The sequence below is a fragment of the Sturnira hondurensis genome, unplaced genomic scaffold (genome assembly GCF_014824575.4).
Source record: "Sturnira hondurensis isolate 20B ecotype Veracruz unplaced genomic scaffold, ASM1482457v3 Scaffold0003874, whole genome shotgun sequence".
NCBI lineage: Eukaryota > Metazoa > Chordata > Mammalia > Chiroptera > Phyllostomidae > Sturnira > Sturnira hondurensis.
Window position 1 is genome coordinate 989,956 of NW_028076505.1, and position 24,940 is coordinate 1,014,895.

General features: G+C 50.2%; 1 protein-coding gene across 6 annotated transcripts in view; it reads left to right on the forward strand.

Moving 5' to 3' along the window:
• B3GALT5 (beta-1,3-galactosyltransferase 5) overlaps window positions 1–23,256 on the forward strand; it is a 34,243-nt gene extending 10,987 nt beyond the window's left edge. For 2 of the 6 annotated variants that reach the window (XM_037042981.1, XM_037042984.1), the window contains exons 3-6: window positions 4,316–4,394; window positions 8,687–8,832; window positions 17,089–17,249; window positions 17,890–23,256. In XM_037042981.1, the coding sequence (XP_036898876.1) occupies window positions 17,890–18,825 (936 nt within the window). In that variant the 5' untranslated portion in view covers window positions 4,316–4,394; window positions 8,687–8,832; window positions 17,089–17,249 and the 3' untranslated portion in view covers window positions 18,826–23,256. Of the gene's footprint in view, window positions 1–451; window positions 580–4,315; window positions 4,395–8,657; window positions 8,833–17,088; window positions 17,250–17,889 lie in introns of those variants that run through there. The other 4 variants (XM_037042982.1, XM_037042983.1, XM_037042986.1 and 1 more) reach the window with 4 other exon arrangements.
• Window positions 23,257–24,940: the final 1,684 nt, after the last annotated feature.

A 24,940-nucleotide genomic window follows, 5' to 3' on the forward strand; every position in this document is an offset into this window, starting at 1 on the left:
TCGCTATGCACATGAATTCCGTAAGTTTCCAAAAAGTCCTGTTGTAAAGAAGCCTGTTTCATTTTGTGTCATCCAGTGGTTCCCCAGCTTGCAATCCCACCCCACCCACTGTCCCCAAGCACACCGGGGGCCTCTTGGTGCCTGGTGGGGCGCAGTTTTGGAAAACTGGGCCCCACTGCCAGCAAGCACTCCATATTCCCTTTAGTTCTGATCTTGGCTTCCCTTCAACCCTTGATTCTTTTCTTTCTTTCTTTTTTTAAATAAACAGTTTTATTGGAGTAGAATACCAATATCATATATTTTACCCATAAACTTTACAATAAAATGAAACCCAAGTTCTTTTTTATTATTGTGGTGAAGTACTTAATACACTTAGATTGAATAGACCATTTTAGCCACAGTTCCATGGTGTTCAGTATATTCCCAATGTTGTCAACCGTCCCTTCTCCAGGTGCAGGATGTTTTCATCACTCCCAAAGGCATCCTTGTCCCCATGGTCAGGCGCTTCTCCCAACAGTCCTTCAGCCCCGGCACCCACCGTCTACTTTCTGTCTCCATGGACCACGCTAGGTATCTCGTGTAAGTGCAATCACACAGCATTTGTCTTTTTGTGTCTGGTGCATCCGCTTCGCTTAGCTAATGTGTTCAAATTTCATCTGTGTTGTAGCGTCTGTCAGAATTTTCTTCCTTTTGAAAGCTGAACGATACTCCATATGTGTATACATGATCTGTATGCAAACCCATTTTGTTCATCCATGCATCTGTTGGTGGACACTCGGGTTGCTTCCAGCCTTTTGGCCGTTGTGACTAACACTGCTGTAAATGTAGGTGTCCAGATATTTGAGTCCCTGCCTTCACTTCTCTTGGGTTCGTACTCAGAAGCAGAGTGACCGGATTGTACTGCAGTTGGGTTTCTGGAGGAATTGCCTTACCATTCTCCACAGTTCTGCGCTGTTTTACGTTCCCACCAGCAATGCACAGAGTGAATGCAATTTCTCTACATCCATGCCAGCACTTACTAATTTTAAAAAATTTTTTAGAAATAACCATCCTACTAGGTGTGAAGTAGTGTTTCATTGTGGTTTTGACTTGCATTTCCCTAATGATTAGTGGTGATGAGCTTCTTTTCATGAATGTATTGGCCATCTGAAAGTCTGTGGAGAAATGTCTACTCACGTCCTTGGCCCATTTTTAAAAATCAGGTTGTTTGCTGTTTGTCCTTGATGAACCCCCACTTGTTAATGGGTACTCTTACTGTCATGGACCTTAGGGTTTCCACTTTTTGGTTTTCTTGTTTCCATCACAGTTCTTCATTAGTCATCACTTATGAATCTCCTAGTTTGTTTCGTCCCCAGGCTTGACTGAACAGCCCTATTTCTCCCCACCCCTTCCCACATCCCATTTTTTTAATGCAACAACTATTTGCTGAGCACCTGCTTACTTGCTTCAAGTGGGACACTAGGCTAGACCCCAGGTTGCATAAATCAGCACCAGTCCCTGACTACAAAGAGCTCATAGTCCAGTTGGAGAGGCAGCTGGAAGAAAGGAAAGTGCAAAGCCAGCGCTCCAGCAGATGTTACCGTGTGCTCTGGGAGTCCAGGGAAGAGAGGGACGATCAGTTCTGGGGAGGACAAGAGGGGAGAAGCCTGCACGGTGTCTGAGCAGGGTTCCAAGGGATGTATAGGAGCTCTCCAGCAGCCACATGTCATGTTTTGGATCCTGGTCTCTTTAGCTGTTGGTTCGGTGAATGGGAAGTTTCAAGCTGATTGCCCTGATTGCCTTCTTTATCTTTCTGAAAGATTGCCATTGCTCTCTGATTTTAGCCCCAGTTCCTCCATTGAAGCTGCCTTTTGGAAATCTGAGAGATTTGGGCTCCACAGTTTTCTGTAGGATTGACACTGGTGATGACCCCTCCCTTCTTTAGGCTCTTTTGAGCCCTGGGGCACTTCTCTGTGACTTTGAGGGATTGGGGGTGGTGAGCAGTGGGGTTTAGGACTGTGGACCCATGGGTGCTTTTACCAGGCTGTGGATGCTGGCTTTGACCTTGAACTCACTCTAGGACTCAGGCTAGTGATTTCACTCTGTGGGGTCTCCTCAGAAACAGAGAACATTAGCCCCCCTGGTAGGTATGGTGACAACGAATGAGTACCCACATAAAAAGCGCTTGGCACAGTAGCTGGAACATAGGAAGTGTGAGTGTTAGCCATTGTTGGGACATCAATGTGGTTTTTCTCTTTGTATCTACTTGATCCCTTTTCACTTCTATTTTCTCCTCCTGGCTTTTGTTTTCTAAATTCTACTCTTTGCTCTTCATTGTTCTGTTCCTAGGTGTTGTCTCACTGTTGCCACTTCAAGGTCCCCCTTTGTGCAGTCAGATTCTAACTAGGTGACCGCTGGACATTTTCATAGGGGTCACCCTCTCTTTGCACACAACTGTGTTGCCAGGACTTATTGTTTGGAGAACATTTTGACCCTTGTCAGTCACTCCATGTCAGCCTGCTTTCTCACCAGATTCTGCCGTGTCAGTTCCGCTGTAAGTCTGGAAGAATTGGACCTTTCAGCAATTTCTAAGAATTACATTACTTTGAAGATGAAATCACAAGTGTCACCCTCTCTTTCTAAAACACTGCCTTTTGCTCTCTTCTAAAAGATTGTCTTTGCTCACCCTGCACACTTGTGAGTGGACCTCCTGGGGACATGTCAAATGATGGTATCCTGAGCACACGTCAGAAGGGACGGTAGGGCCTTACAAATCAAGCAGACTAACATCACAGAAGTTTTAGGGGTGATTTCGAATACGACCTGAGAGCTTACTAGTTCCCGGGTACCACAAAGTACTTACTTGATTTCACAAAAACTTTAGGAGGTCGTTCTCATTATTTTCTCATTTTAAAAGTTTTCCATTTCTCATTTGTAGAGGAAACTGTCTTAAGAAGTTAAATATGCCCAGAGTCTCATAACTAACAACTGTCAGACTTAAGATCTGACCCGGTTCTCTTGGGTTCCAAACACACAAATCTTAACATCTTGATTGTCTGCTCTAGGTAAAACCAGCAGTTCTCATGTCCATTCCTCATTTTATTTTTTTCTTCCCACTTTCTGTATTGGATGTGTTAGAGCTTAGTCCATTTGAAAGAGAGAGAATGCATGTATTTATAAGTAATATTTTGTTTTAATGTTTGGATAAATGCAGTCCTGCTTCTAGTTTTATGATTCCTGCTCTTTCCTGTAATTTTTGTTTGTAAAGTCTTTGTGAGCTTAGTTCTTTTCTGTCTTTCCTTTAATAATGAAAATACTTAAGGCTATGCATTTGCCTCTAAAAGCAGCTTTGAACACATCATGAAAAGTTATATCTAGTATTATCATCTGTTTTGTTTTATAAGTAATCTCTTATTGCACATTTAATTTCTACTTTGACCTCATAGTTAATTTTCTTTATTTCTAAGTGATTGTGATTTTTGACGATCTTGATCAAAATTCATGCTAATCCCTAGTTTCATTGCTTTATGACCAGGATGATGGCTTTTTGTTTCCCTCTTAGATCTGTGGACAGTTACATTGCAATTCAGAAGCACAGGCAGTTATATTAATAGAAATGCTGGTTTAAAGTGAAAATGATGAGGGTTTGAAAATGGTGCTTAGAAATCACTTATTTTAGTCTAACTTTGAGTTTTTGTTTCTTCAATTGGTATGTTTTGTTCTTTTTATTGTTAAAATATAATCTATATCCTTAGTAAAATTCTTAGGGCACATTGCCAGCTTTGTTTTTTTTTAGTAGGAAAATAGTCCCAGTCTGTTCTGTAACAATTGGCACTAAAAGGAGAAACTGAAGAGGTGTCATTAAGTGGATCAATGGGACTCTTTAACAAACCCACTAATTTTTAATGAGCTGAACATTTTTAATGAGCTTTTAAGAAGTGTCATATTTTCAATGAGAATCATTTCACTTTAAAATCTGTAGTTTTCCTGCCAAAGTTGTCTTTTGTGAAAGCTGTGCACTTTTAGGCAGATTTGGAGTGGAGTGAGATAGTGAGCTCAGAGCAGATTCCACAGTCAACCCAAATGTTGGAGAGGGAATTTTCTGAGCAGTGGAGTCTTGGTTCCATTAATTCTCCCTGTGACCATTGTAGCCACATGCTCCGACATTCTCATGACAGTGTCTCGTGCAGTGACGACTTGGGCATTGGTGACCTAGGTCACACACATTTGTGGCTTGCTCCGTGGTTTGGTGAGAAACAGTAAAAGACACAGGAGGTGACTGTCCTCTGACTAGGACATGATGTTTGCATGTTAGCATTTTCTTTTTCTATTTCAGGGAAAGTGGTTTCCGCAGATTCAGGGGAAAGCTGTGGTTGCCTCGAGGTGGCCAGAGTAGAGGACACAGTTCCTGGGAGGTAAGACTGGTAGAAATACCAAACCAAGGAAGGGATACCACCAAATGGAAATAGCTCCCCAGTTGTTTTCAAATCCTTAACATGACCATTTGCCTGCTCTTTGATAACCTTTTCTGCCTGTGGAGTTTTCTCCAAACCAATAAAAATCTAGTGTGGGAAGATTTTTCTCGTATGTGGGAAAAAATTTCTCTTTCAGATGATTCCTGGTGAGAGGAGGAAGCACACGGTGACAGAACTGAATGCAGCCGTGGGTGTGGTTCCATCTAATGCTGCTGTTTTCTTTGTCACTTAGCAAAGCGCACCAAAGGCACATTGCAAATTATTTGTTCAGGAACTACTCTGAGTGATTTTATTCATTGATTCACTTAGTAAACATATAAGTACTACCATAATGAGGAACCACAGACCAAGGGCTTTGAAAACAGAAATTCATTATCTTACAGCTCTGGAAGCTGGATGTCCAAGGTCAGGGTGAGGGCAGGGCTGGTGCTGAGGTTGAGAGAAAGTCTGCCCCGCCTGCCCCCAGCTTCCATGGTTTGAGGCCAGTCTTTGGTTCCTTGGCTTGTAGAAGTATCATCCCCACCTCTGCCTTTGTCTTCACATAGTGTTCTGTGTACGAGTGTCTGTGTCCAAATTTCTTCTTTTCATGACCTCGCCTTAACGCATTACACCTGCAGTGATCTGTTGTGAATGGAGGCCACATTCTGAGGTCCTGGGGTGAGGACTTCAGCATATGGATTTAGGGGAACACTATTTAACTCATGCCAGTAAATATTTATGTACCAGTAAATGTTTACTGAGCATTCACTATGTGAAAAGTATGGTATGAGGCACTGAGATTTAAAGTATTTAAATCTGAGTATTTAAATAAGTATTTCCGGTTCCAAGCCACTTACATCTAAGGAGAGTGATGTATAAACAAACAACTGTAATCTAGTAGCATTATGGTAAAGGTATTTACAGGAAATTGTGGTACCAAAAGGGAAATGTTTAAGTCTGCTGGTCAGGGAAGCTTTGAGGAAGGGGCAGAGTTCGGGCTGGATCTGAAGGGCTTAAAAGGAGTTTCTGGGTAGAACACAGCCCTTGGAATGGAAGAGCCTCCTGGGGACCTGAAACACAATGGCGCACTCATGGAACTTTCGACCAGCGATGGCAGGATCGTAGAGTGCACTGTGGAGTCACGGGTGGCCACTGGGAAGTTTTAAGCCTTAGAACGATGCTGTTGGACTTGTGCTTTTGAAAAGATCTGTTGATGGACAGCGTGGGGGCTGGAGGGCCTGTGATTAAGTCTGGAGTTTGTGAGATGAAACAGTGGCAATGGGCAGAAGTCTGTGCTGATGTCGTGGGCTATGAGGCTCTTCAGCCTGAGAGGAGGGGTGGAAGTGAGGATGTCTCTGGGGCGTGGAGCTCACCTTAGGGTTTGGAGTTAGTTAAAATGTGGGAGGACAACCTGGGTTTGCGGGTTATTTTGTGTGCCCTCCGTCATGGAAGTGGATAAGGGAGTGTCAGTGAGAAGAGGGGGTGGAGGCATGCCTGAATTTTAGGGGTGGGATGAGAAAAACAGAAGAGAAGCAGAGTGAAAAATCCAGGAGATGGGAGAAGAAACATGAGCGCACCACCGAGGAGCAAAGCCTGGGTGGAAACGCCCAGCAGCCCCTGCAGGGCACGGAAGGTCGGGCCTGCGTAAAGCCCGTGTGCCTATGGGTTGGTGTTGACATTGTGTTCTTTCTTCTTCTCCCTTTTTTTTTTAGATTTTATTTATTTATCTTTAGAGGGCAAGGGAAGGAGAGAGAGAGAGAAATATCAATGTATGGTTGCCTTTTGTGCGTCCCCTGCTGGGAGTTGGCCTGCAGGGAACTGGCCTGCAACCCAGGCATGTGCCCTGACTGAGAATCGAACCGCGATCGTCTGAGTCGCAGGCCCGCGCTCAATCCACTGAGCTACACCAGCCAGGGCCTCTTCTTCTCCCTTTTTAAAAGATTTTATTTATTTATTGAGAAAGGAGAAGGGAGGGAGAAAGAGAGGGAGAGAAGCATGGATCGGTTGCCTCCCATACACACTGTGTATGGGGACTGAAAACATAACCCAGGCAGGTGCCCTGACCGGGAATCAAACCAGCGACCTTTTGCTTTGTGGGATGACATTCAACCAACTGAGCCACACTGATCAGGGCTGACATTTTGTCTTTCAGAATCTTATCTGGTGTATGTGTATGTGTTGTCAGTTTGATACCTAAAAGGCAATTTGAATCTCTGCTAAACTTTTTCAAAGAACACCAAAGACAGTCTTCATGACATCCAGCAAAAGTTTACATTCTCTCCACACTGTATCTGCCGCCTTCCAGCTCCCCTGCCCCTTCCTCTCGGTTCTCCAAAGTCTCTCCAGCTCAGCCCTTGCTAGCCCCTTCTCTCATCCCAAATCCCCCGGCTCTTCTCTGTGGGCTTTGTTTTGTTCTCCTAGTAACTCTGCTTTTTCCAGAATTTCTCAGTTCGTCCCTCATCCATCACCCTAATTGCACGTAACAGGCAAGCTGGTGAAGGCAGGATTTGGGGTAGGTTTCGCGGGAGAAGAGGCCGTGAGCATTCCTGGGTCAGCTCTTGTCTGACCCAGAGCAGGCGGTGGGTCACCTTTGGCAGAGTGATTTTGGAGAAGCCGTGGGGGTGTCCAAGGCCTGACAGTGGGAGCACAGGCTGTTTATTCTAGAAGATTCATCTGGAAGAGAGAGAAGATGAGAGACTGACCAGGCATTTGGTGCTTTGGACATCTGTTTGGAGTGGGTTTTTGTTTTGCTGTTGTGTGTAAAGCAGGAGCCCACCTAGGCAGTGGCTCTCATCTTAAGAGGAAAATCAGCACCATTTGCATTGCTCATTGTCAATATGTGTTGTCATTACAGCTGACAGAGCCACCAGGCCAGAAGCCTGGGTCCCAGAATATGGGCATTTCCTGCTTGAGCATTATGATGGGGACGGAGTTGTGAATGTGGGTGCACTTTGGGGCTTATTGACACAGGGAAACAGTGTCCTTTGTTTTGTGGTCATAGATTCTACCCAGATGATTCATCTTAGAGTATTTATTCAACAAATATTTGTGTGTCTTCTGTGATTTCCTTCCCACAGTGCTGAGCCCTGTGGCTCCTGGGGCGCTTGGGGACAAAGCAAGGCAGAGACAGTATTTTGTCCTTCCTGCACTCATTTATTCTTGACCCCAAGATTCCTAATGGGCAGCAACTATGGGACTCTTTGCAGAAGGCTGAGTGACTTTGGTCTGGGAGCAGGGGAATGGTTGCCATGGTTTACCCCACGGGGGAAGAAGCCGATGCAGACAGGCGGCTCCATCTATTGCATAGGGGCTGCGAGGATCACCCTTGATGAGCTGTCTTGCTCCTTGATCCCCTGGTAATAAGAGAATTGAAAGGCAGGTGTGACTCAGCATTACTTGTCACCGCTGGAGGAGGGTGCTGCCAAGTTCGTTGATTCAGGGGAAGTTCAGTTTAAATCAGTGAAATGGTTATTATGTGTAATAACATTCCCTGTTCTTGCTTCTGCATCTAAGAAACACCTGGGAGGTACAGGCTGATGAGCAGACTGGCTGTGGAAGTGTCCTGAGGGGGCCTATACTTTGATCCTGAGACAGGCCAGTGACCCAGGACGAGGAGAAGAGGGAAACTGAGGCAGATAGTTAGACCAAGCGGTTTAATTGCAAAGTCCTGTCTTCCCTAACCAATGACACAAGACTAAATGCTTCACACTTTCCCTCTCCACCCACAGGGAAAATAGCTGATAGCTCCCTACCCAGGGAGACAGCAGAAATCCAATTTGCATCATTTACACCAGCCCCACCCAAGGATGATGAAGTCAGGGCAGTAAATCTTACTGTGGCGCAGCAGCACACAGCTGATGAACACCTGTTGTGACCCCCCTCTAGGAGCTCCCCTAAACGCCCAGCCTTTAAAAGCCCTCAAGACGAAGGACCTAGGGCAGGGTCCCTCTGGGGCGTGCCCACACCGTTCTTCCCCATTTCTTTCTCAGATGTGCATTCTCTCCCTAAGTTCTGAGGGTCCCCGTGTGGCTTGGGGAGCAGTGGGCAGCAGAAGCTCGTCCTGGCTGACCCCCTGAGCCTGCCCTCAAGGCCTTTTGTTCTCTCACTTCCTAGTGAGCGGGTGAGCAGGTGACAGTGGCCCGCCTTCATTCACTCCCCTCACCTTGAATCTCACGTCTCAGTGAGCTAGCCCTGCCTAGGCTCTCTCCTGTTGCTTTTGCAACCCTAAGCCCTTCCTCGTCTCACTGTCCCAGCTGTAATAAATGTACTCTCAGAACCGCCTGGACTCCTGTTGTGAAACTGAAATCTTTCCTGCACGAAGCCAAGAAGAACCCACACTCTGCAGGCTGGCCCGAGGCAGACCCGCTCTGGACCTGGCTCCTGTCCAGTGATAATCTGGGTAAGAATGTTCATAACCAGCACAATATTTATACACAGATGGCTTTTTGAAATTTGTTTCTAGAGTTCCATGTAGACATTGGCTTTCTTAAGAAAACTGGAAAGATTTTTCCCCCGCTCCTAGTTGCTGATTCTCTTCAACTGTGTACTGTTTCCCTCTTCCTGGCTCACATTTGTAAGTGAACTTCTAACTTGAGCAGCCTTGAAGCTTCAGTGAGATCTCTTGACAACTCTGTAGGTCAGTGTTTAAATTTTAAAAAAGGGGCCTTAACCCTCCCTCATCAGCCGGTTCCTTGGCCAGCTGTCAGGGCCTCCCCATTGTGTTCAGGAGTTGCTTCCGGCCAGGCCAGCTGACCTTGACTCAGTGGGCAGAGGTCATGAGGTTTCGCTCTACTTCTGTGAGAGAAACAACTCCAGTGCCTTCTCTAGTCCTGTGCTCTCAGTAGAATCTGCCACTTTCCTGAAGACGAGAGCAAGTCATGACAGGTCGGAGGAAGCTCTGTGATTGCCGCGTAGGAAAGACGACAAAGAATGGACAGCTGAGGAAACAGGGCATCACCTGGAGGTAGAAGTCACCCGTCTGTTACGGGGGCCTCCACTGTGACATAGAATGTTCAGCCTTGCTTCCTGCAGTGAAACCGAGGCCATAAATAGCCCACAAGCCGAAGGATGTGTCAGCAGAAGATAAATGATGATGATTGCAGTTACCCACGGTGGTCTGGGGAGTGGGCCTGCCTGTGCGGACCACACACGGGGTGTGTGGACTCAGGTTTTTGCTCATTTGTGGGTTTTTGTGGTCACCTCCTGTCAGGGTTGGGAGGTTTCCGGGCAGAGGGAGTTTTCCCATGAGAAGCGGTGGCCTGAGCGTGGTCTCCGTGTTCCCTGGAGGGTGAAGGCAGGCGAGTCGGCAGGGTCTGCAGAGGCTGAGCGGCTTCTGTTGACTTCTCTTGTGTTACAAACCTGTGCACTTGAAGTTTGTGCCTAGGCAGCTGTGCTTTGTTCGGGGCATGCGCTAGCTTCTGAGCGGAGGTGATTTTCCATCCTCTTACTAGGCCCACGTCCTGGGACCAACAGGCGAGTGCTGGAGTTAACACTGTGTGGTACAGGTAGTTCCCCGTCTCTCCTCTGCACAGTTTTTACTCCGCTCACGGGAGAGCAGTTGACTCTCTCGATCACAGCCACACCTCGCCTCAAGTGCCCGCCAGCCTCCTCAGTGCGAACAGTGGGTGGAACTCTCGAGATTATGATGTTACTTCCTCTTTCATGGAAATAAGCCAGGTTCTCTCTCTTCTGGGAAATGATTGGAGTCTAATGAAATGTACATGAAGCAAGAATCCCAGATGCGCTGAAAAATTTGGTAGGGCAAGTCCATCCCGGGGGCGATGCTGTACAAAGCGAGTGTTTGTTCTCCTGTAGGAAATGTACCCGGGGGCACAGACGCATGATTCAATTTGGGGAGGTGTGGGTATCTCCTGTGGTCCGTTCGGGGCTTCCCTGTGGGCTTCCGTGTGCCAAATACTGTGCATTGGCCGACACTACAGCGGGGAAAAATACAGAAAGCGCTCCGTCCTTTTCACAGTGGGGAAGGTGGACAGCAGTCGGAGGTTTGCCCAAAGAAATAATAAAACCTGATCCCGTTAACGAAATTGATAAAATGCCACACAATGGGTGCCTTGGGTAATAAATACAGGACATTGCCCTGGAGGGTTGGAAGGCGAAAGATTTGGGTGTCCTGAAGAGAAACCAGAGTGTGCCTGGAGGGTTAAGCTAGAGCTGGCTGAGCAGAGGTGCGGTGGGGTCAAAGGGGAAGGAGGCCTGAGGGACTTGTGCCAGGGAGGAAGCGGGTCTCCTCCCTGAGCTGAGAGGGGACAGATGTGGCCTGAGGGTGCAGGAGGGGAGTCAGCTGTCAGGGGGAGGGCAGGATGCAGCTGATTTGGAAGGAGCTTGGTGGATGGGTCAGTGGCCATCTTTTTTTTTCTCTTAAGTCCTCACCCGAGGATGTATTTATGGATTTTAGAAAGAGGGGGAGAGAGAGCCTAATGTGCCGGCAGCCTGATCTCCAACTTCCAGCTTCCACGGTGGTGAGAAGGGGTGTCCTGCGGCATTTTGCTAGGGCCGCCCCGTGCTGCCTAAGGTGCCAGTGCCCGAAACGCCTCCCTAAAACTCTCCGGTGACCCACGCTGAGGCCGGCGGTCATCGGCACGGACCCCTGGACTCCCGCTCCGCGGTCACTGGGTTTGATTGGAGATGCCGTATGCAAAGTGAGCGGGGCTTCTCCGTCGGGTTTTGGAGAAGGGTGAAGGGCCCCATCGGACCCTGGACTCATCAGCTTTGAAAACCTACAGAAGGCTTGCGGACCCCCTGCTGTCTTTAGGAAAGGCCCAACTCCCCCGTGCTCTGTAAGGCTGTGCGGAGCCCACTCTGCCTGACCTTCAGCCTCGCCTCCAAGCTTTCCCTTTGCACAGTTCCCTGTTTCTGGAACCCACCAGGACCCTCCAGGCTTGCTGCCTCTGCCCGTGGGCCTCCCGAGGACAGCTGTCCTGAATGTCCCCATGTGGGACTCCCGCTCTCTCCTCTGTTTGTCAAAGAAAAAGCAGCTGGACCGGGGAGAACGTGCCAAAACAGGTTTGGTTCAGAAATGGATGCGGTGAGGAGGGCGAGGTCTAGTGGGGCTGGGCCATGGTCCAATGGCAGCGTGGGCAGCAGGGCTTCCCGGCCAGGGGCAGGGCGGCCTCCGTGGGTGGGGGTGACGAGGGCGGGGGTCCTGACGACTCGACAGGGTTCTTGCCAAAGGCGGGCCAGGCCGGGCAGACACCAAGCCCGGAGGATGGGGAGTTTGGTCAGATAATGAGGGTGGGGGCTCCTAGCTCAGCCCACTCAGCAGGATTCTTGCTAAAACGGGGCGATGCGCAGACGGACACGGAATTCCAGAGGCTGAGGTTTTGTTGAGAAGGGCGTTCAGAGACTCCTGGTCAGGCCCACTCACCTCCCAGCTGGTCGTACCCAGTTACTGCCCTGCTTGTCCTGGGGCTGTGACCCCTCAAAGGTTCATTCTTCTTGTTGTTGAGCCTTGGGCCCCTGAGCACTGCCTGTCCCACTCTGGTGAGGTTTTCTTTTTTTTTTTTTTAAATTGAATTTATTCGGGTGACAGTGGTTAATAAAATTGTATAGGTTTTAGGTATACAATTCTATCACACATCATTTGTCCATTGTATTGTGTGGTCACCACCCCAAGTCAAGTCTCCTTCCGTCTGTCACCACCATCCCCTTTACCGTCCACCCCCCCTTCCCTCTGGCAGTCACCATACCATTGCCTGTGCCCATGAGTCTTGACTCGCCTTCTCTCTTTCTCTCTCTCTCTCTTTGCTTAATCCCCTCTCAGATGAGGTTTTCTGAGGCAGTGGAAGAACCTGGGCTGAGGCCGTTGTGTTCTCTTGTGCGGCCCATGGGTTCCACCGGAAGTCCTTCCAGCAGGATGTATTCTGTCCGCAGCTGGACAGCCTCAAAGGATGGGCACAGAACGCCCCCGAGGCCGTGCTGGTGGGGGCACTTCCTAGTGAGGTTCCCTGCAGCCGCCGCCAGCATGAAAGGTGAAGCCTAAATGCGATTTTTTTCACTGCTCTTGGCTGAGCTGATGAGGCGATGTGATATGAAAGGCAGAGAAAGAAACCATTCCTCACTGGGCCGGGACATGTGAATTTCCTTCTCGAAGGCGCCCTCTAAACACCTCTGCTTGCAACCTCCCACCCCTGGCTGGGCAACGACCCACAGAGTCTCAGGCAGCTGGGTGACGGCCACAGCCAGGGGGCACTCCCATTGAGACCCCGTGGAGCTGCCGTAGGGAGCCCCAGGAGAGGGTAAGACATTTCTTAAGTGGGGGAGGGGTTGAAATAGAGTTTACGATTTGCTTTGTTAAGTAGGAAAATTTAAAAAATTGTCAGCACTATTACCATTTTCTTCATAAAATTAAAAGAAAAATCTTTTACCAAAAAGAGTGGAAAGAGTGTGCTGTTTACAGTGTCCCACTACGCTCAACCCCTGTCCTGACTCTCAGGCCCAAGCTCAGCCCTGGCTCTGTCAGAAGGGCAGGCCAGATAGAAATAACGATGACAACCACAGACCTCAGAGTGACAGGAAATGCAGGGGTGGCCTTGACCACTGCCTGGGTGTCCACAGGGCTGTTGTCTTCCTGCCCCTTGAGTTGCTGCCATCATCAGTTTTGAAATGTGAGAGTCAGGCCTGGAGAAGACCCCATATGCTGACCAGGAGCGATACCCTGGGGTCTGACACCTTAGATGGGGAAAACATTATTTTCTTATTTTTATGAACCTTTAACTGAGATTCAGTGCTTTTTCCATCATGATTCTGGGCACTGGAGCAGTTTCCAGGGGCTGCAAAGTACCACACATGGAGGGGCTTAGACAGCAGTTACTTATTGTCTCCCAGTTCTGGAGAATGGAAGTCCAAAACCAAGGTGTTGGTAGGGCTGGATCCTTCTGAGGCTGTGAGGGAGAGTCTGTCCCATCCTTTCCCCAGCTTCTGATGGTTGCTGGCCATCTTTGCGTTCCTTGGCTTGTAGAAACAGCACCCCAGTCAGTGACATCATCACATGACATTCTGTGTGTGTGTGTGTGTCCAGATTTCCCCTTTTAAGTAGATACCAGTTGTAAACGGATTAGGACTCACCCTAATGACCTCATTGTAACTGGGTCAATTTCTGATCTCCAAATAAGGGGGCATTTTGAGGTACTGGGGGTTAGGACTCTGCCATATGAATTTAGGGAGCAGACAATTCAGCCCATAACAGGCACTGTGCGGGGGCGACTTTGCCCGCAAGTCCCCCGCTCCGACCCAGATGAAAGTGAATGATCTGCTTGGGGAGGAGAGGTGGCCGATCCCTCAGAAGGAAAGGGCTTTTATTGGGTTGTAATTCACAGGAATACAGGGCGGCAAGGATGAAACAGTAGGTAACATTTCAAAGAAATCTGAGGGCTTAGTCTGAGTCAGAGTCTGTCAGGAGGGGGGTTTTGCAGAAACTTTAGGGTTTCCTGCTCGGACCCTTAACATATGAATGAAAGCACTCTCAGCAGAGCAGGTTTCACAGGTATTTTAGGAGTTCTTTGTGATGCCAGATTTTTTCCCAGGATCCGCTCTGGCAAGGCAAGGAGCTGCACCCCTCCCCAGCAGGTATTCAGGCTTAAGTGGGTTAGAGCCAGGGAGCGCTTCTCCCAGAGGACATGGGGACTCGGGCTATGTCACATAGCCGGGGGGCAAGGGTCTATTGCTCGCTCTTTGTTTCAGCGCCCCCCCCCCACCCAGTCCTTACATGATGGCCTCCCAAGTGATCCAGTCTGGCTTAGGTTGCTCCTCCCTGTGAGGAGACTTACCTGTCGTGGACTTCTGACCACGCTTTGGGGCCAGGGAGGAAACCGAGGCAGCATTCGCTATCAGAGACAAGCTTTGTCTCCTTAGTGGCTCTTATTCTGGAGGTCGCTCACTCATCCTTAGCCATGGGGGGCAGTTACAATTCCTGAAACCAGGCAGGGCGGTTCACAAAAGCACCGAACCCATATAGCAGTAGAGTCTGTGCCTTTGTCTCCAAAAGAAGTCACCGATACTTTCCCATTGTAGTGTAGTTGTGTACGTTTCCAAATACGGACAGGGCTCCTGCTGCCTTCCTCACGGACACAGTAACTCGGCACGGAGCTGGAAGTCGTTGGTAGAGAAAGCAATGAACTCGTAGTGGCCCAGAGCATCACTCTGGAGCGCTTTAAAGGCAGTTTGATACATTTATTTCAGCATAATTGATTTCCTTTGTAGTCCTAAGTATTTTGTTTTATGAACTGTGTTAAAAAGATCCATGGTATATGAGGCCTGTCTGGAGAAGTCCAGCTGTTGTTAATATGACGAGGATGGTTTGCGTGATATTGCTGTAACCTGGTAGGAGCGTGGACTGGAAGGCACGTGCGTGAACAATGACGCCTTCACTGTACTAGTCGACAGGACGGTAGATGGTGTTGAGTGAGCATGTATCCTGGGTGGCCATTGCATTCAAAATGACTGAGAGAGTGGAGCAATGAATGTGTGTCAAAAGGCCGCTCACTGTCCTTTTTGGTGGTCCCCAGGCTGTGTTCGCTCTCCAGGTGCCCTGCAGCTTCTGCAGGCCTGGCCTGGGATGTGAGCCAGCAGTCAGGGGTCAGTCTGTCAGAGCAGCTTGCAGACTACCCTTCCTGCTGTTTGGGTTTGGGCATCCTGTGGACAATACACTTCACTTGTCTGGGACCAGGAAGGCGAGGGCAGAATGCTCTAGCAAGGTGGGAGCAAGTTGACATTCCCCCGGAGCCACCCATACTATTAAAGGGCACACTGTGCCCTGGCCAGCTGGCTCATTTGGTTGGAGTATTGTCCGTTCACCAAGAGGTTGTGGGTTTGATCCCCAGTCAGGGCACATACCTAGGCTGCAGTTTCCATCCTTGGTCAGGGTATGAGGCAACCTATCAATGTTTCTCACATCTGTGACTCTCTCTCTCCCTTCCTTTCTCTCTACAATCAATAAACATCCTCTGGTGAGGATTAAAAAAAATTAAAGGGCACACTTTGGAAAGAAGTCATGGCAGAAATAATGACAGTCCAGCATCCAGGGCCTTCTGGCCCTCCTGTGAGGGAGGCATTGTCACCCCAGTTGGAGATGAGGACACAGGCCTGGTGCATTTGTGGACCTTGTGCCAAATCAGACCACCGCTGTGGATCAGGGATACGTGCACCGGCCTGCGGCGTTATGGATGGAAAATCAAGACAAATTCACGCGTAATAAGAGTCCTGTGGAGGAAAAGGGACGGCACAGCTACTCCCTCAAGGCGGGAGTGCCTCAGAACAGCCTGGCCACCTCTCAAGGGGAGAGCACCCCGACCCTTGCCTAGCCAGGCTTTTATTGGGTTTTTGGTGCAGGAGTTCAGGTACAGCTTATTAATCATTGTCAGGCAGTAAATAGTAGATAGCATACAAAGAACTATTAGGGCTTCTTCTGAGTCAGGGTCTATCAGCTAAAAGGCTACAAAACTTTGGAAAAGCAAACTCATTCCCTGCTGGGGCCTTTATCATTTAACTAACAGCATTCTTATCAAAGCAGGCTTCATAGGATTTCACATATCCTTTCTCGGGCCTGATCACCTGGGGACCCCGCCATTCCCAGCACAGGGCTGCACCGCCCTCGGTCATTGTTTTCAGGCTTAAGTCAAGCAAAGGAGGCAGATAGCCAAGGAATTCTCAGAGACTTCTCGCAGGCGGACTGAGGACTCAGGCTTCATTAAAGCTGAGGGGCGAGGGGCCATCACCTCACTTCTCCATAGCTCCCCAAGTCCTTCCCTGGGGCCTCCATGTGATCATGCCTGTCTTAGGTCAATCCCCCCTTGAGGAATTTTACCCTTCATTGGCTAACAGATCAAGTATTGGAGGCCAGTTATGGAAAAAGGAGCAGAAGCAGCGCTCCTGCCAGGGAGATAAGCTTTGTCTCCTGAGTGGCTTATGGCCCGAAGGTCGTTCACTCAGCCTTAGCCATGGCGGGTTACAGCTCCTGAAACCAGGCTGGGCAGTTCCCAACAGATAAGCTGCCCATGATCAAAGTCTCCGCTCCCCGAATCCCCTTCTCCCCATCCCAGCAGCCTGTCCTAAGTCCACAGGGGGACTTTTTATTTCTGCTCTGCCGTGCCCTTAGCCGAGTCACGATGGAAAATGGAGTAGGTGCTGATTTGACGGCTAACAATGTTTCTTCATGTCACTTGGTCATTTCTTTTTCTCTGGGCCCCTCTGTCCTCTCAGGTAAGGTGGCATTTCGAAGGCACAGGCACCGAGTTGAGAATTGATGGGTTTCTTTCTTCTCCATGGCAAGTTCTTTAAGCGTCAGCCACACTTTGGGCTGACGGTGACGGGAGAAATTGGACCGTGACTGACGTACGTCTCTGTCCAGAGCTCCAAGTGCTGCTAATACTGAACCTTGGGCCAGAAAGGATGCTCGGACCGTTGCGTGATGCTATTTTTGTCAACAGGGGAAGCAGGTCGTGGAATTTGTCTCCCTTGTACTCATTTTCCAGATGATGAAAGTGAGACTGGTTGAGGCTGTAACGTCCTTTCAGGGTTATAAAGGTGGGTGGTGCTCTAGCAGATAGTGAGGCTCGGTAGGTGGGGAAGCGCTGCTGGTGAGGCAAGAGTGATTCGAACGACGCTGTTCTTTTTGGTGGTGGTTGTCTCTTTCTTTTAGGGGTTCCTGAGAAAGCTCGCCATCGTTTTCAGGAAGCTAACCAAGCCAGAACTTGAGAGCCCAGAACAGCCTGTGCTGACAGCAGTGTGGAACGAGTTTCCTCTTGGACTCTACCCTGTGGCTTAGCTTTCAAACCAGCGGTTCGTTTTGCCCAGGAGAACGTGAGTTTTTTGCTTTCTTAACATTCTGACGTTAACATGAATCATCCTGTATTTGTTGAGAACAAACAGAGGTGGTTGGGCAAAAGATGACAGACTCGAGTGACATGGAGAAGTAACCTAAAACAACAGAGTAACAAATCACCACTAGCAGGGGCGGAATCCAGGGCAGCCATACAGGTCAGGAAACTGGTCTTCTTTCTGGGCGTGATGAAATGGTGCTTGGTTCCGTCCGAGAGGAATGGAGACGGCCCGCACCTTCGGATCTGGTGCGCGTGGTTCCCAGTCTTGTACGTGCTCCGCCTAGACATCATTAGAGACTCAGAGAAGGGCAGAGCCGGAAGGAGCTAGTGAGAGATGTGTCTGCACGCCCTTCTAGAAAGGGGTGGTGAAGGGGCGGCTGGCCCCGGGGCCAGCGTCTGTTCCCTGCGGTCCTGATTGTATAGCGTGGCGTGCCCGGCCCTGAGAGCCATCCACCCCTCACTGGAACCACGGCATCTGGCCTGCGTGCAGTGAGACCCCAGAGCTGCCGAAACACCAGCCCTGACACACGGGTCTCTTCCTACGTCCCAGCCTCCTGGGATAGAGCTGCCACGCGCGCTCTGGCGTGCGAGGCGTAACTGTGCGATTTTGCTCCTTTCAGATGGCTTCCGCGAAGATGAGGTGGATGTACATTTCCCTTGTGGCTCTGGGAGCCCTCTGTTTGTACGTCAGCATGCATGACCTGTCTCTCTTTAAAGAAGAGTTGTTTGTTTTCAAGAAAGACAGCGGGAAGTTCCTCCAGCTCCCAGACACCGATTGCCAGCAGGACCCTCCCTTCCTTGTGCTGCTGGTGACGTCATCGCCCGAGCAGCAGTTCACCCGCCTGGTCATCCGGAACACGTGGGGAAAAGAAATGGTCGTGAGAGGAAGGCGGGTAAAAACACTCTTCCTCCTGGGAACCAGTGCCAGGAAGAATATAGCGGAGGCGGTGGCCCAGGAAAGCGGGCAGCATCGCGACGTCATCCAGAAGGACTTCGTGGACGTTTACTTCAATCTGACTCTGAAGACCATGATGGGGGTAGAGTGGGTCCACCACTTCTGTCCCCAGGCGGCATTCGTGATGAAAACAGACTCGGACATGTTTATCAACGTCTACTATCTGACGGAGCTCCTGCTGAAGAAAAACAGGACAACCAGGTTTTTCACTGGCTTCCTCAAAAAGAACGATTTTCCGATCCGGCAAAAACACAGTAAGTGGTTCGTCAGTAAATACGAATACCCGTGGGAGAAGTACCCACCGTTTTGCTCCGGCACGGCCTACGTGTTTTCCGGGGACGTCGCGAGTCAGGTGTATAACGTTTCAGAAAGCGTCCCTTTCCTGAAGCTGGAAGACGTCTTCGTGGGGCTCTGCCTCAAAAAACTGAACATCAGCCTGGAGGAACTTCACTCCCAGCAGACCTTCTTCCCGAGCGGGCTGAGCTTTTCCACCTGCCGCTTCAGGAAGATTGTGGCCTGTCATTTTGTGGGGCCTCAGAAGATGCTGCTCTATTGGCGGGCTCTGGAAAGTTCCCTGGGAGAACAGTGTCCAGCTGAGTGAGGGGAGCCCAGCGGCACCTCTGGATGTGCTTCTGACAATCCGTGGTAATGGTTTTTGAAAAATCCTGGGATGGCATGGCTGAAAACTGTTAGGGGATGGGAAGGGAGAGGAGGAAGGAGGGGGAGGGGAAGAAGGAGAGGGAGGGTGACGTCATGTAGTATTCCAAATCTAAACTGGAACGAAAGCTCAGATGAAACCCCTGATCAATTTCAACGTAGTGCCCCAAGCAATAATAGCTCCACCCCTCGGGCACCTCCACCATCGAGCCAGGTGTTGGGTGCACATCCGCGCTCTCTCATTTCAGGGGCCAGCGTCAATGTCAGGTGGGGGTGTTATCATTCCCATTTGGCACAGGAGGAAACAGCAGCTTTGGGAGGTACAGGAACTTGTCTTCAGGCTCCCAGCCAACAAACGAACGTCAGAGCAGGGAGGGACACCGAGGGCTGTTACGGTCCAGTGGGTGCCCCCTTCCCCCGCCCTGGCTCAGTCCGCCGATCCCTTGGGGGAGAGGGGTGGTGAGGAGGCTCTGAGCGCAGCCCTGCTGCTGGAGCCCCCCCGCCTCAGCTCCCAGTGTTGTGCTCTCCTGTGCCAAGACTGGGGTGAGCACAGGTACCCCCCACTGCCTTCTTTCCTGCCCTGGACCTGCGGGGGGCGGGGTGGGGGGTGGGCACGGAGTCCTTGTGAGCCCAGTACTCAGCTCCTCCCAGAAGAGAGCAGTCCCCGACAAACCATTTTTTATTCATTTTGCTCAGAAATCACTGCAAAGCCCGGCCCCTCGTGCAGATGACACATTGGCACGCTGCTGCCCTCCCCAAGAGCACGGCATCTCCGAGCCCCCTCTGACCTCCCGTCTGTTTGCCCCACATGCTCTGGGCTACACATCAGGTCTCTAAGTTCACACCGGAGGGCAGTGGGGCACAAGGCTTGGTCAGTGAAGTATTCTGGGAGCTTTTCTGGGAATTCAGGTGGATTTTTGTTGAGATGCTTTCAAGGTCCGCTCGGACACTGATGGCCGTGCACTGAGCCCTGTTCGAGTGAGCGGTCTTCCTGTGTCTGTTGCCCAAGTCTGACCTGAGTCCCATCTTCAAGTTTCTCATGTGGCCAAGAAACAGCTGAGTTTTGTGGTGTGGAGTTCAGCCTTCCATGTCCTCCCAGACGATGAGTGAGCCTTTTGTGTAGAGTTGTGTGAAAACAAGGTACTTCTTTGCAACGGCCTTGGCCCATTCAGCCATCCTCACACTACATGCTGGTCATCTTGCTGCTGACCGTGGGAATGGATGGTTCCCAGTGTTTACTTTACGGACTTGACTTTGCCAGCAGTCAGAGCGAAGGCCTCACGTGGCTGCGTAACATATATGTGTTGGACTCAGCTCTGACCTGAACTCAGGAAGAGATATTTGCTGCAAACTGGCCACAGCCACGCTGAAGTGCAGTATGAGGTCTGGTGTCCTGTTTTTTGCAGTGTCAGTGTGTGTGTGTGTGTGTGTGTGTGTGTGTGTTTGGATTGAGCTGCTGTTTCCTTCCCCTGGCTGCTCTGAGTGTGCGGGGTCACATTCAGAAGAGCCGCCCTTTCAGGTGGGAGAATCGGACACTGTGCATGTCTTCTGAAGCCCAGGTTTTGCCAGGGCCACGTCCCTCAGTCCCGTAGGGTGGGCTGCCTCTGACCCCGCAGGTCACGGTGTTGGTTGGGCAGTAAGGCTGGGTCTGTGCTTACATGTCCGCTTGTCTGCTGTGTGTCCGTGGGGCCCAGGCCAGTCAAGCCAGCCCCTCTTCGCTGACGGCCTGGGGTCCGGCCTTCTCGGCATCAGCCGTGATACCAGCATGCACGGGCGCTGCCTCCTTACATGCTCACAACGGTGCTGCTGTAAGGGCACTGCCAGGATCCCTGCTTCACCGATGTGGAGGCCGAGGCAGAGAGAGGGTGACTGGCCAGCTTGGGGTTACGTAACTGAAAGTAGCAGGAACAGCATGTGAACCCCAGCCACTGGGGGCACTGTGCGTCAGTGTCCCCGGACTGCCAGTGTCCAGGAAGACACGGGAGCTCCCTCCCTGCTCAGGCCGCCCCTCCCGGCGATTCCTCAGTCTCCAACCACCACTTGTGCCCACCCGTCGGTGTCCGCATCCCTGGACCCTGCCGTCCACTGGGCTCCCCAGGCTCCGGCCCCTCTACTTCTGGATTTGATCTCCAGCTCTTCCTGCTCCTGCGGAGCAGGACTCCTGCCCAGGCTTCATGCCCACCCTCACCGTCCATTTCTCCCTCTGGGCCAGATCAGCCCACAGGTGTGCAAACGTGCTGTCATTTCCCACCCGAAAAATCACAGCAACCTTCCCTCGACCTTCCCTTTCCCCTCTCCATTCCCTTTGCACTTCGCACCCTCAGGGGGGTTGCATGTGTCTGTCTTCAGACACCCCTCTCCTGTTCTTTCTGAAACCCGATCTAATCAGACTTGGGTGACCCCTGCTCCATCAGGTGGTACTCATCAGGTCACCAGTGACCCGTGTGGCTGGGTCCACAGTCAGTTCTCAGTCCTCATCTTGCCAGAACACACACTTGGGCTTGCTGTTCCCGGCCCAGCTCTTCTCACTGGCGTCCGGGACGTCTGAGGCTCTGGTGTCTCCTCCTCCTTACTGGGCGCATCTCTTTCACCTCCGTTGCTTCTCATGTCTTCGCTTTGACTTCCAGTGCGGGCAGGCGGGGGGCCCAGCCTCGGGCCCCCTTTCTTCTCTGTCTCTACTCTGTGCTCTGGTGGGCTCATCTGGCCTCGGGGTTTTAAATCTTCATCACTGTTGATGACCCGTTTGTCTTCAGCCCAGAACTCTCTCTTGCTCGCTGTCTTGTACATTGCACTGCAGCGAACTTGACATTGCCTAATGAGGCCATCCAAAATGAACTTCTGATGCCCACCCCCCACCCCCACTGGACTGTGGCCTGGGATGGTTTAAGTAGCCACCCTACCCTGGCTTAGAGATGAGTGCGCCCTGAAATGGGTGATGCCGGGTCACGCTGGTTGCTACACGGAGATGTTTGCTTTCAAGATTTCTGAGGCTTTTGCTCCAGAATCACAGCGGGTTCCAGTCTTGCCTCCACCACTGATGTGCCAGGTGACCATCAACCAGTCTTCCCCGATTTTCGGCTTTGAGTTTCCCTGCAGACCTGGCTCCCTGTCAGACTAATATTTCTGCCTACCAAGCCATCACGGCAGGTCACCCTCCTACACATGGAGAAGTGTCTGGCCTGAGTCAGGGTATGTGAGTCTATGCTCAAGGACTTCAGGGGCACAGCTGGCAGGTTGTCAAAATAATCAACCTTAAATCTAAGTGGAAAAGTGACGTCCATAGCCAAGTGTATTTTGGTGTCTTGCTGTTTTGCATTGTCTGTCTGTTGTGCTACCTCCCTTGGGTTTAAGACATCGGTGCCTCAGGCACGCCGAGTTTCCATGGCCCACATGGCATTCACATAGCCTGGCCCAGCGATCCCGCCACGCACATGCTCCCGGGAAGTTGGTGCAGGGCCCGCGGTCTCCAGGCTCCAGTCCTTTAGTTTGCAGACAGACAGATGAACTGAAGAAGTGATGACCCCCTTAGTTAATGCCAGACTAGGCAGAATTGGCTTTAGTGCACACCCGGTCAAACAAGAAAGCAAGAAAAATCCAGCACGACTGGAAATCGCTTAATGCCAATGTAGGAGACTCTGTGGTAAGATTTCGTTTTTCCTAAGAGACAAAAATAGAAGTAAATTTAAATGTAACTGAATGATACTTGAAAATACTGTCTTCCTGTATTTTAGAGGGGTCTCCTAGACTCTTTCGTCATACTTTGGGAGTAGGCGTGTGGTTTATTTATGATTTGTTAATAATTACAGACATATTTAATAAAAAGTAAATTACTTAAATCATGATGTACTTCCGTTGGTTAGTTCTTATAGGTAGATAGGCTAAACGTGCTCTTCCTGAAAATTCTGCAATGTATGCACAGTGTTTTTTAAAAAAATTCTTACATGATGTTTTATATTTATTTTGTGTTTGGGAAAATATTTTTAAAATTCAATTTGATTTTATATGTTTAGCAAAATATGTTGAGCAACCTTGGCATACTTTGTAAGAGATGGAGATTTCTTATTTTGCTTGTGTTTTTAAGCGAAGAAACGAGGCTCCTGCTCTCGGGGGGCCTTCCGCGGCGGCAGGGGCAGGCGAGCGGAGGGGGCTGAGGTCTGCCCGTTGGGAGTTCCGCCCGGGCATCATCCGGCAGGCATCCCTCTCCATTTCCTTTCTCTCAGGAATATTTGTATTTGAGAAAAGCTGTTGTTTAAGTTTAGGAAATGAAGCCTTGGGGATGGATGTGATTGTACCTTTTGAATTTTCATGGTAACTTATCTCTGAGGTATGGATTGGATCCTGGATCTTTCAGTGAAAATAAAATGACTGAAACTGGTGTGCTTGCTTTGACTTTAGATGTATCTGCCACGGTTCCTGTGATACTGCGGACCCGGAAACCACCTTCATCCTCGCTTGTTGTGTGAACAAAACAAGTTGTGGGGACAGGCTGGGGGTGCAGGGTGCGTGTCAGGGGGCATGGATGCCTGGGGGTGGGCAGAGAAGGACGAATGCCTTGCTCTTCCCTACCCTGCAGCCAGGCCTTGCCCTCCAGCATGGGGCTGTCTGTGGCCCCTTGAAGGCCTGTTACAACCTACTGGTCCTTTCCACTGCCCCTCACAGACTCTCTTCCTACCACTCTCTCCGCCCACTCCTTTTGTAACGCCAGTCGAGAACATTCTAGAACATTCGAGAACATTTGAGAACATTCTCACAGCACAGAAATATGCTCTCACTTTCCTGTCCGAGACAACTTTCTAGGTGCTTGTTCCTTTGCCAGTAGCACCCTGATGCGGACTCCGGCCTGCGGGGTCGGGGTGTTGTGGCTGCGACAAATTCACACAGCCTGCAGAAGTCCTGTGGAGAAAGAGAGACAGCATGGCCTCTCTCTAAGTGAGAAAGCATCCCGACCCCTGCCTGGACAGGGTTTTATTGCTTTTCTGGGTACATTATATTGAGGATGGTCCTCATTTACTATGCACAGGTTCACTTTAGGTGATTACCTTTTACAGATAACAAAGGAAAGAATGTTGCTAATTGCTTCAGAGAAAAGGATGTTGCAGATGCAAGAGGGAAAGTGGTTGAGCTGGTTACTTTCCATTTTGGGAGGTTTTAGCACAGACTTAGGAAGTTACTTTAAAGAAATGCAGTAAACATTTGCTGCCTCAATTCAGGGTGAGGGAGTTTTAGCAAAAAGCAAGCCTCATAGCAGCCTAGGTACAATGCAGGCGTGGTTCCCCACGGGAAAGCCGATCCATGGGCTCGTTTCCTGTGTGCCGACTCGCTTGCCGCTGGTTTTCCGAACCAGAGGCTGGGCTGTATTCCCCACTGCCATGCAAATCTGTTCCCTATACCACTCCGCTTCTCCCTCTCCCCCTGATGCTAAGACTTGTCCAAAGAGCAACCATCCTGCCAGCAGACGTCCACCAGCTCTGCTTGCTCCTCCCCTCACACTTGTGTGGGGACCGTCTAGGTGGAGGCCCCTGTGCTCCCCATCTGGCTGGTAAGTGGATCTTCTTGGAGGCCTCAGTGCCACCTGACACCCTGAGCCCAGCCTCCTGCTCAGGTCCCCTCCCCTGGCTTCTGGGACACCACGTCTTGCTGTATTTCCTCTCCCCTCCCCTCCTGGTTTCCTTGGCTGGTTCCTCCCCTTCGGAACCCTGCCAGCCAGCATTCTGGAACACTCCAGGGCTGAAGGCTCAGATCTTCTTTTTTCCTCTCTGTTGGCACTTGATCGAAGTCAAATGACCGGTTTCCGTGCACACTCATCAGCTTGGCTGCTGCAATAAAATACCGCAGACTGGGGACTTAACAGAAATGTATCTGTGCACAGTTCTGGAAGCTGGAAGTCCAAGATCAAGGTGACCACGAGGTTCCTTGTAGATGGCTGTCCTGTGCCTTCACGAGGTCATTCTTCTGTGTGTGTGTGTGTGTGTGTGTGTGTGTGTCTGTGTCCTAACCTCTTGTAAGGACACCAGTAAGATTGGATTAAGGCCCACCCACATGGCCTCATTTGGCCTTAA